The sequence below is a fragment of the Bison bison genome, unplaced genomic scaffold, assembly GCF_000754665.1.
Source record: "Bison bison bison isolate TAMUID 2011002044 unplaced genomic scaffold, Bison_UMD1.0 scf7180017864037, whole genome shotgun sequence".
Taxonomy (NCBI): domain Eukaryota; kingdom Metazoa; phylum Chordata; class Mammalia; order Artiodactyla; family Bovidae; genus Bison; species Bison bison.
In genome coordinates this window covers 2,013,804-2,026,204 of record NW_011494609.1, presented here as the reverse complement: position 1 = coordinate 2,026,204, position 12,401 = coordinate 2,013,804, and the positions used below count along the sequence as shown (strand labels likewise).

The following is a 12,401-nucleotide window of genomic DNA, read 5'->3' as shown; positions in this document are numbered from 1 at the left end:
TGTTCTTGCCTGGAGAATCCCAGGGACGGGGGAGCCTGGTGGGCTGCTGTCTATGGGGTCGCACAGAGTTGGACACGACTGAAGCGACTTAGCAGCAGCAGCATGGAAACTAAACTGTGGTGTTGGAGAAGACTCTTGAGAGTCCCTTGGACTGCAAGGAGGTCAAACCAGTCAATCCTAAAGGAAATCAACCCTAAATATTCATTGGAAGGACTTGATGCTGAATCTCCAATACTTAAGCCACCTGATGTGAAGAGCGGATTCATCAGAAAACACCCTGATGCTGGGAAAGATTGAAGGCAGGAGAAGGGGGTGACAGAGGATGAGATGGTTGAATGGCATCACTGACTCAGTGGACATGAGTTTGAGTAAACTCCAGGAGTTGGTGATGGACAGGGAAGCCTGGCATGCTGCAGTCCATGGGGTCACAAAGAGTTGGACATGACTGAGCAACTGAACAACAGCAGTGGACACTGATGGGTTTCTCAGGTGATGCTAGTGGTAAAGAATCTGCCTGCCAATGTAGGAGATGCAAGAGACTTAGGTTCTGTTTCTGGGTTGGGAAGATCCTCTGGAGAAGAAAATGGCAACTCACTCCAGTAGTCTTGCCTGGAAAATTCCCTGGGGCCACAAAGAGTTGGAAAGGACTGAGCACACATGGACTGATCAAAGAAGATACAATAAAGCAGTTTCAAGAATGGAAAAGGTACATTACTTACAGACTCTTTAATATTACAATTACTATATCAAAATACTATTATGAACATTATACCAAGAAATTTGAAAATGTATATAGATGAAATAGACAAATGTCTAGAAAAATCCAGCTTATAAAAACTCACTCAGAAAGAAATAGAAACTTTAACAGAATCTGTGGATTACAACAAATTGTGGAAAATTCTTAAAGAGATGAGAACACCAGACCACCTTACCTGCCTCCTGAGAAATCTGTATGCAGGTCAAGAAGCAACAGTTAGAACCAGACATGGAATGATGGACTGGTTCATAATTGGGAAAGAAGTACGTCAAGGCTGTATATTGTCACCCTGCTTATTTAACTTATGAGCAGAGTACATCATGCGAAATGCCGGGCTGGATGAAGCTTAAGCTGAAATCAAGATTGCCTGGAGAGATATCAATAACCTCATATATTCAGATAATACCACCCTTATGGCAGAAAGCAACAAGGAACTAAAGACCTCTTGTTGAAGGTGAAAGAGGAAAGTGAAAAAACTGGCTTAAAATTCAACATTCAGAAAAACAAAGATCATGGCATCTGGTCCCATCAAAAGAACAAAGTTGGTGGACTTAACACTATCCATTACTTATTTCAAAGAGAAAGTGAAGTCACTCAGTTGTATCCGACTCTTTCCAACCCTGTGGACTGTAGCCCGCCAGGCTTCTCCATCCATGGGATTTTCCCAGCAAGAATACTGGAGTGGGTTGCCATTTCCTTCTCCAGGGGATCTTTCCGACCCAGCAGTGGAACCTGCGTCTCCTGCATTGCAGGCAGGCACTTTACTGTCTGAGCCACTAGGGAAGCCCTGGTCCCATCACTACTGGTCCTATCAATTCATGTCAAATAGATGGGGAAACAATGGAAACAGTGACCAACCTATATTTTCCTGGGCTCCACAATCACTGCAGACAGTAAGTGCAGCCATGAAATTTAAAAGACACTTGCTCCTTGGAAGAAAAGCTGTGACAAACCTGGACAGCATGTTAGAAGGTAGAGACATTACTTTGCTGACAAAGGTCCGTCTAGTCAATGCTATGGTTTTTCCAGTAGTCATGTATGGATGTGAGAGCTGGACTGTGAAAAAGGCTGGGCGCTGAAGAATTGATGCTTTTAAACTGTGGTGTTGGAGAAGACTCTTGAGAGTCCCCTGGACTGCAAGAACATCAAACCAGTCCATCCTAAAGGAAATCAACCCTAAATCTTCATTGGAAGGACTGATGTTGAAGCTGAAGCTCCAATACTGTGGCCATCTGATGCGAGAGCTGACTCCTTGGAAAAGACCCTGATGCTGGGAAAGATTGAAGGTAGGAGGGAGGAGAAGGGGACAACAGAGGATGAGATGGTTGGATGGCATCACTGACTCGATGGATAAGAGTGTAAGCAAACCCCAGGAAATGGTGAAAGACAGGAAAGCCTGGTGTGCTGTAGTCCATGGGGTCGCAAAGAGTCAGACACGACTGAACAACAACAGAATCCAGAATTTCCAGAACCAATCATAATTAGTCACTATTCCAGTCATTGAATACCTATAGACTTATTTTTGGTGAAAAGTTGTTTGTTTTGGTTAAATGTGATTCATAGAAGTCTGCTTTGACAATTCAGTGCTCTATGTAAATATAGGTCTGTTTCTTCTAAAATAAAATACTGGATTTAAATCCCCCCCAAATGAATATTAACATGGAACACAATACTTATTTCCATATGTCAGTCATTTAAAAATTCTTTTATCTATTTTAGGTATATATGACATTTCTTTTTAAGGTCTGTTGGAATGAAGCAAGTTTCAAGCATTTTTAATGTTTCCTAATTAGTTTCAACAGCTTTCTAATTAGTTGTGTGAAAGCATTTTTAGAATTTCTAATAGTGTTTAAATTGTCACTTTATTTTGAGTTTACTGATCCTAAAGACTGAGGGACTTAAATATTAAAGACAGTTTGTAAAGACAAAAGATTGCTTAAATAAAAATGATAGTTATTTTTGAGCCTTCATTTGTTTAACACACTTTTACTTAGGCCCCTGTGTATGCCGAGGCCTGGCAGTGCCGTTCAGCCCACTCATGGAGCTTTCAGTACAGACCACTAACTTGTATTGAGAGGGTTAATTTCCAATGGAAACATAAGGCAAATGCATCTGTTTTCTAGAATGAAAGATGGAATGGAATTAGTTCATTCAAGGCTAATAAACTAGTATGTGTGCAGATAGCACATTATCTTCTGTAAGTGTTAAAATTCTTATTATAACATAAATATGGCTGTTGTTGAGCTATTTACATACTGTATTGCAAACACTAAGTTTATGTGAGACCTGCTGTTTTCTATGTGTATTCAGGGGTAAAATTCTCTTAAACTTTGATTCATTGGACAAAAAGCAATAGGTAGCTTTGTTTGTCAGAGAAGGCAATGGCAACTCACTCCAGTATTCTTGCCTGGAAAATCCCATGGATGGAGGAGCCTGGTGGGCTGCAGTCCATGGGGTCGCTAAGAGTCGGGCACAACTGAGCGACTTCACTTTCACTTTTCACTTTCATGCATTGGAGAAGAAAATGGCAACCCACTCCAGTGTTCTTGCCTGGAGAATCCCAGGGATGGGGGAGCCTGGTGGGCTGCCGTCTGTAGGGTCGCACAGAGTCGGACACAACTGAAGTGACTTAGCAGCAGCAGCTTTGTTTGTGACCAGACTGTTTTTCCCTCTGTGTGTTTTGGATCCTCATTGTTAGACAGTGAGGAATGTCATGCACATATTTGCATTTTATGCTCCAGTGAATGGCGTACACATGTATGTCAAGACGTGAGGAGATGTAAGTTTAGCCTGTAGTCTTATTTCTCCAGTCTTCATACAACTTTTCTGGCCTATAGCTATTGCCATGTAACTGAAATCTGAATTCAGATTATAATGTATATGCTCATGTATATTCAGATTATAAAGTTTTTCTTGCTTTATTTCAGGATGCATTATAGCATTTTTTTTTTTTTGCTCTTCCCTTTGCATTTAACCTAGTATTTATATCTCTCCCAATAATTCTAATTATATTCAAGTACATGTTAGGCGGGAATAGAGCTACTGATTAAAAGTAGCCATTTCTTGCTGAGAATTAGGGTTTGTTTCAGGACATGAGGGCAGTTGTTGAAATCTGATAGTGACCCGTAAATTGATTGCTTGTTCTTACTTGTCTAATTGTTCAAGTCTCAGCCAAATAATATACTTACTTAAATGATGGCTAATGTTCTCCATTTGTGCTGTTAAAACTTCCAAACACTGTCTGTCTAGTCTGGTAAAGAGAACACGGCTTAGTATTAGAAAGTGAACCACCCTTTCCTGTCATGGGCAGCACTGGAAACGTTGGAATTAAGATGTGAAGCTGTATGTTTTAATTTCTGCTTTAATGGTGGTATGCTGAAAAAGGACTATAATGCATAAAGGTTAGTTTTGCATATTTTATGATCAGTTATAAGGTATAACTGCTTAATGATGAACTTTGGCATCTTATGTTTTAGACTAAACATGCATAGCTCTAGACTACTGAAATAGAATTTCTTTTTGCAGGATTTTGCTAATATAATGAAAATGCTGAGAAGTTTAATTCAGGATGGCTACACGGCCTTGCTGGAGCAGCGCTGCCGCAGCGCCGCCCAAGCCTTCACAGAGTTGCTCAACGGTTTAGATCCTCAAAAAATAAAGGTAAAATCACCTCCAGGTGATTTGTTTATCAGTGCTGACGCATTTCAGAGGAATGTAGACGAGAACCAAAACTTTGGTTGGTTTCGTTGTTTTACTGTATCTTAGACCATTCTGAGATTGGCTGAACCCACTCCAGGTTGTGAGAAGCAGATAATGCTCTGATTGAGCCTCTATGGTTGCCCTAGCTATACAACCTGGGTTTAAACTCTCATTGCTCTATAGTTGGTGTTCGTTAGAGATCTTGGCCTTTTCTCTTTATTAGAGTACAAAATCAAGGATTTGGACTCACTTTAGTCATGTCTTTTCATCTACAAAGAGAGTATTGGCTAGGTAAATAGTTTTTGTGGGGTTTTGAGAAAGCAAATACTGAGTTGGCCCTAAAAGTTTGTTTGAGTTTTTCATAAGATGGTATGGCAAAACCCAAATGGACTTTATGGCTAACCCAAGAATGTAGTCTATTACTTTTCCCATTTTTATGCAGAAGAATATGATACCAATTTTTCTACTGTGAACCATGTTCAAGTAATTGTGATACAGGGGTTCTGTGTTTTAAACACTTCATAGCAATATAATTGCATATCTTTGCAAAATATGTTTTCTAATTCTGTTTGGCCTTGACCCAATAGCAATTAGATTGTTTACACTTCTTTTACTGTTGTGGTTATCATATTAATATGGTATAAATTGGGCAGAATTATGTTCAGATATTTAACAAGAGGATTTTTATTGACAGCAATTGAACCTGGCCATGATTAACTACGTGTTAGTAGTCTACGGACTTGCCATTTCACTCCTTGGAATAGGACAGCCCGAGGTAAGACTTATAACAGTGATAATAGACTGTTAAAATACGCCATTAACTTTAGAAGGTATGTTAGAATAGTTTTCCCCTCTTGGCTTATTTCCTTCTGAGTACTTTTTTTCTCTTCCAGTTTTACTGAGATAATTGACATACAGCTTTGTATAATTTTAAGGTGTACAGCATAATGATCTGACTGATGTAAATCATGCGATGATTAGCACAGTAAGTTTAGGGAGTGCTGTCTGTGTACTTTCTTGATAATTTTTTCTACACTTGATCTTGGCCAAAAGGCTGAGAAGCGATAATTTTTTCTGAAATGCCTAAATTTAATTTAGTTTGTGGTATTTTTTTTAAAAGAAAATTTAGTTTGTATTTCCATTAGAAAAAAGTTATGCCAGGTCACCAATGGGAAGCTACTTTTTATTCATATAAAAAGTAAAGGACCTGATGTGTCATGATAGATTTTGGAAATACATCGAGGGAAAAAGGCAAGTTGGAAATGTAGTAAACAATGTGATACCACTTCTGTACAATTTGGAATATTTACAGGGCGAAGTATATATTGTTTATGGCTACCTGCATCTTGTAAAAGAAAAAAAAAATACATGAACTAGCCTTATATATCAAGTTTAAGATAATGGTTGCATTTAGTGATCGAAGAAAGGAGTTGGACTCGGGAGGTTAAAAAAGGAGAGTTCAGCTTTGTGTTATCCTGTTTTATTTTTAAAAACATACTTAAAATGCTAATATTAATAGCTCTTAGTTCTGGATAGCAAGTATCTGGGGTATTCTGTTATTTCCCAGAGTTCAGGCTTCCCATAACAGCATGCAGTCAGGGTACGGGTGTGAGCACGGGTGTCCATGACTCATGGTCCTTTAGTGTGCTCCGGGAAAGCTTACATACCTGCACCTCCCAGCGTCATACTCCGCTTTCCATGGTGTTGGATTTTTGAAAAAAAGTAGAAATGGTTCTATAATTAACCTCAGGTAGGAGTTACCCTGTGTACCAACTTAGGTTCCAAGCTTCCTAGGCTAGATGAGGCTTAACCCTAACAGCTACCTAATGAGGTTCACTCTCTGAGTGGTCCACAGAGCCTGAGGGTCGTTTTCCCCACGACAGGCTGCTTCCCTTGTCCTGATGTGGCAGATTCATGTCTTCCATTAGGGACTCTCTGACTCTGTTTTCTGGTAGATTTTTGAAGCCAGAACGACATGTTCTCAACAGAGTAATAATAAATATAATATTTTGCTTCATCAGAATTGAAGAAATAGTTTATTACATTTTTAACTTACTTTGGTTTAATTTTGATTAAAAAAAAAAGAGTGATAGAACTTAAATGAATGATAGACATTTAAAAGAATTTCATCAATCAGAGTATCTCCAGAAGGAATTGATGTATTTACTCCAGAGAAGCCCTTGCTTTGGAATGCCTCCTTTAGAACTGGCTTCAGAGCTTCTTATTAACTCCATTCTGTAGTGACATTTCCTTTATCACCCACAATGGAGTGACAGCCAGTTATTACTTTGAGCTAAATATCTTTTGGATTTTTTCCAAAACAAAATTCATTCAAAGCCCAGAGGCTTCCACTGTTGAGAATTGTCAAAAGAATGTATTTTAAGTTCTCAATTTTTACTAAATAGCTGTTTTTAAGACACAGCATTTGTCTTATGTCACAAAACATTGTGGCAACACTATTGGAATTCCTGTGACTCTAAGGGAGCAGTGCTTACTAGGATGCATGTTATAGTACCTTTGCATCCATATCAGTCTTTTTGCCATGAGCTTATGCCTTTTTTAGCCAGCACACACTGGATCCTGTGTGTGTGTTAGTAAATGCTCATTTGGTGCATTGCCTGTGTTCAGTGCCAACTTCTCATTCCAGAGCTGGATCATTTTGGTTCTGTGTCTGAGTATCCATATGGCCATATTTTATGTAATTGCTAAGAAAATGAAATGCAGAAGGTGTAATTTTGCCATAGAAATTTTTGGGTATACAGTTGTTTTTAATATCACACAAAAAGAATCAACCTTCAGGTAAAATCTGTTCTCAGCGTTTCTTTCTGTGTAAGTGATCACTGTTCTCATTGCTGCTGAAGGAGTTATCTGAAGCTGAAAACCAGTTCAAGAGGATGATTGAACACTACCCCAATGAGGGGCTTGATTGCTTGGCCTACTGTGGAATTGGAAAAGTGTATTTGAAAAAAAACAGGTTAGTGGAAGCTACACTACATTATGCTCTAGGCTGGCAACTCATTTGAAGTCTCATGGGATGATGATCCCTGTTCTGGAATGATTTTGACATCTTCTACATACTGTGATAATTGTGTTTACTTTGAGGACTGGCATTTCAATATTAATTATTAAAGTCAACAATTCAGTTACTAGTGCTTTCTAATTTTGAATCTAATAAGAAACTCATTAATAATGTGCCACAAGAAGTTTTATATTGTATGTTTTGGTGTATGTCATTTATAAATTGTGACTGAATTGATATAAATTAATGGTTTACATTACCCCTTCATGGATCACAGCCTTGTTGTGGTGAAGGGGCTTGTTTACTCAGTGAAGCTATGAGCCATGCTGTGCAGGGTCACCCAAGGACAACAAGGACAGATCATAGTTAAGAGTTCTGACAAAATGTGGTCCACTGGAGGAGGGAATGGCAAACCACTCCAGTATTCTACTTCTCCTTCACTGATTACTTGAAAACCTTTGACTGTGTGAATCACAACAAACCGTGGGAAATTCTTTAAAGATGGAAATACCACATCACCTTACCTGTCTCCTGAGAAACCTATGTGCAGGTCAATAAAAAACAGTTAGAACCTTACATGAAACAGCTGACTGGTTCAAAATTGGGAAAGGAGTATGACAAGGCTGTATTTTTGTCACCCTGTTTATATAACTTACCTGCAGAGTCAGTTCAGTTTAATCCCTCAGTCGTGTCCAACTCTTTGCTACCCCATGGACTGCGGCACGCCAGGCCTCCCTGTCCATCACCAACTACCGGAGCTTGCTCAAACTCAAGTCCATCGAGTTGGTGATGCCATCCAACCATCTCCTCCTCTGTCGTCTCCTTTTCCTCCTGCCTTCAATCTACATACAGAGTACATCATGCGAAATGCCAGGCTGGATAAATCACAAGCTGGAATCAAGACTGCTGGGAGAAATATCAACAATCTCAGATATGCAGATGATACCACTCTTAATGGCAGAAAATGAAGAGGAACTAAAGAGCCTCTTAATGAGGGTGAAAGAGGAGAGTGAGAAAGCTGGCTTAAAGCTCAACTTTTAAAAAAAACTAAGGAAGGTCGTGGCATCCAGTCCCATCACTTCATGGCAAATAGAAGGGGAAAAGTGAAAGCAGTGACAGATTTTATTTTCTTAGGCTCCAAAATCACTGCAGACGGTGACTGCAACCATGAAATTAAAAGATGCTTGCACCTTGAAAGGAGACCTATGACAACCTAGACAGTGTATTAAGCAAAGACACTTTGCTGACAAAGGTCCGTATAGTCAAAGCTATGATTTTTCCAGTAGTCATGCATGGATCCAAGAGTTGGACTGTAAAGAAGGCTGAGTGCCGAAGAATTGATGCTTTTGAATTGTTCTGGAGAAGACCCTTGAGAGTCCCTTGGACGGTGAGGAGATCAAACCAGTCAATCCTAAAGGAAAATTCAACCCTGAATATTCATTGGAAGGACTGATTCTGAAACTGATAAAGAATCAGAGGTAGTGAGGATTTTGCAGTCATCTCCACGGTAATAACAAATGCAATTAATTTGAAGGTTTAGCATAAGTTGTTTAGGACACACCCGTTTAATGCAGTGACCACATGTACATATTCACTAGATCTAGGAAAATAACAAATATGTAACATCATGGAGGTTGTGATAAGTGAAGAAGTCTTTTACCATTTTGAAAGTCATTTAAAATTTTTAAAAATTTTATTGAAGTATAATTGATTTACAATGTTGTGGAAAGGCTTTTAAATTTTAATTTCAAAATAATACAGTTCGGCATCCAGTGACCAATAAGCTAGCTGGATTTTTGCTGTTGTAATGTGTAGTCTCTGGTTTAAAGTCTTGCTGTTTATAACCGTCTTACGGTGGATGGTGGTCTAGCTTTTCTGTAGGTGAAGTCATCTGTGCAAAGGTAAAAATGACTTCTTCAATTGGAAGATGGTTTCAAGATTGAAGAACAGGAAACCTTTTGCTTCTGTAGTCTAACAAGAAGAATAGAGACTGGGAGAACCTTATAATTCATTATTCTAATATTCTTTGGTTGAATGAACTTTGGGAATCTATTGGTATTTTTTTTTAACTGTAAATTGGCACTAAAACATATCACATTTATAGTAAAACAAGTTTACATACACATTTGTTGTGTTAAAATAATCAACTGCTTTATAGCTGAAGAAAGATGTCCAGAATACACAAGCTCTTTAACAGTTTTATAGCAGAGAGATTTTATTATAGCCATTTTAAATGAATCAAGTTAAAAAAAAATTTCCCCGTTTATGATTAATTAGTTGAAGAGGACCTATGATGTTGCACTACAAGGACCTCCTTTAATTAGATTAGTAAATTAAATAAAAATGGAACAACCAAATTTGTTCAATTTTCTGTGTTAATTGTGGAAAACTTTAAAAAATAAATTACAGCTTAAAACTAGTGTGCACCTACCATAGTAAAACCAGTGTCCTGGTACATTTGTGTTTAATTTATATTACTTTTGTAGCAAAGAGTGATAATGTCTTGGTTTTTTGAAGAAAATATGGGTTACCATGAATATTTCTGTGCAGTGATTTGTCAAATGTACTCTTCCTGGTAAGCTTGAAATCTCTGTGCCTTGTGGGGAGTGGAAATTCATGTCTCATCTTTAATACCTTCTTCGTAATTCTGACTTTAGATTTTTAGAAGCTCTTAATCATTTTGAGAAAGCAAGAACCTTGATCTGTCGTCTTCCTGGAGTGTTAACTTGGCCCACAAGTAATGTGGTTATTGAGGAGACTCAGCCAGGGAAGATAAAGGTAATTATTTCTGTAGAGCTTCTTACTAACCATAAAAGCTCATCTGCACTCCTGTGCTCTTGACTCAGGTATAAGATGACACTCTGTCCTCAGCTCCTTCATTTCCCCTTTAAAAACTGGTGGAGTCACCAACATTTATTTGGTATTTCCTATTTGCTAATCATACACCTTCCATTTATTATTACCTGTACCTCTTCTAGCAACCCTATGTGATGAGCACTGTGATTATTCCCATTTGACAGATGAGGAAGATTATGTTTAGACAGATTTAGTGATGAGTTCCGGAGAAGGCAATGGCACCCCACTCCAGTACTCTTGCCTGGGGTCGCTAAGAGTCGGACACAACTGAGCAACTTCCTTTCACTTTTCACTTTCATGCACTGGAGAAGGAAATGGCAACCCACTCCAGTGTTCTTGCCTGGAGAATCCCGGGGACGGGGGAGCCTGGTGGGCTGCCATCTGTAGGGTTGCACAGAGTCGGACATGACTGAAGTGACTTGGCAGCAGCCGCAGTGATGAGTTCAAGATTAAACAGCTCGGAAATGGTGGAGCTGGGACTTGAATCCAGGCATTCTGGCTAGAGTGCACTGTTGTGTGCTGGTTGTACTTAGAGAAGGATTTCACATGATTATTTCCTTATAATTTCTGTAGTTATTGACACTGAAGACCTAATAAGTATAAATTGGTCTCATATCCAGAATCATGGGGTGCTTTGCCAGTTCTAGAAAGACTAAATCATGTAACTTGACTGGGATAGGCTGTAACTTGTGGTGAGCCCTGATGTATACTCAGAACTTGCTTTTAACTAAAGCTTTTACAAGCACAGGCATCAACTCTTACTCTAAAAGTAGCTGAAAGATCTGCATAGGAGTATCTGCCAACAGCTTGTATAAATAGATGATAAATGTGCAAAGTGTTTTCAACAATTAGCCATCAGAGAAATGCAAATGAGAACAGGGTACCATTTCACACCCATTAGGGTGGCTGTAATCAAAAAGACAATACAAGTGTTCGCAAGGATGTGGAGAAATCAGAACCCCCATACATTGCTATAAAATTTAAAATGGTGGAGCTGCTTTGGAAAACAATCTGGCAGTTCTTCATTGGTTAAAGATAGAGTTACCAAATGGCTGAGCAGTTTCAGTCCTAAATATACTCAGAGACAGGAACACATAAGTTCTCCCGAAAACTTAAACATAAATGTTCATAGTAGCATTATTAAAAATAGTCAAAAAGTGGAAAGAACTCAAAGGCTATTAGCTGATGAATGGTTAAATAAAATGTGGTGTATCCATGTAACACATTTGGCCATAAAAAGGATTGAAGTAATGATACATGCTACAACATAGATGAACCTTGAAAATGTTACACTGAGTGAAAGAATCCAGGTATGAAATGCCAGATACTGTGTGATTCTGTTTATCTGAAATCTCCACAGTAGGACTTTTTTCTTTGGGGGCTACACCATGTAGCATGTGGGATCTTAGTTGCCCAACCAGGGATCGAACCTGTGCCCCCTGCAATGGAATCACACAGAGTGTTAACAACTGGACCTCCAATGAAGTGCTCACAATAGGAAAATCTATATTTGAAGGCAGATAGTATATTAGTGGTTGTCAGGGGATAGGGGACTGAGGAAAGATGAGGGGTTACTCATGGGTATGGGATTTCTTGTTGAGTGGTGAAAATGTTTTAAATTTAGGCTGTGGTGATGGTTACATGACTCTGAATATACTAACAAACCACTGAACTATACACTTTAAGTGCATGAATTGTATGGTACATGAATTATATATGAACAAAACTGTTATAAGAAATAAAACAGAGGGACTGTTGGATTTTCCTCTCTTTATTCTGGACTGGGATGGAGGCATTGGAACTATTGATATTGATAACAGTGAACCATCCTGGGAAGCCTGGCATGAGTGTCGGGGACTTCGGTGGCAGTGGTGTAACTCTTCAGGGGATGGGCAAGCACAAGTTCCGGGGTTCAGGGAGGAGGAGGAATGTCAGTAGGGGTGGGAGGATGTCCCAGGTGAAGTGACCCTGGGCAGAAAGTGGAGTCCTAAGGCTAATTCTACCTCATTAGGCGCCTCTGAATGCTTAAAGGAGGTTTTTAAGAGGTATGTATTGTAAAATGAGGTTTGA

The 12,401-nt window shown here is 39.0% G+C and overlaps 1 protein-coding gene across 1 annotated transcript in view; it reads left to right on the top strand.

The window, feature by feature from the left end:
• TTC3 (tetratricopeptide repeat domain 3) overlaps window positions 1-12,401 on the top strand; it is a 116,756-nt gene that overhangs the window by 44,925 nt on the left and 59,430 nt on the right. The window contains 4 exon segments of the mRNA XM_010834830.1: window positions 4,283-4,417; window positions 5,151-5,231; window positions 7,318-7,430; window positions 10,133-10,253. Coding sequence (XP_010833132.1) covers window positions 4,283-4,417; window positions 5,151-5,231; window positions 7,318-7,430; window positions 10,133-10,253 — 450 coding nt within the window.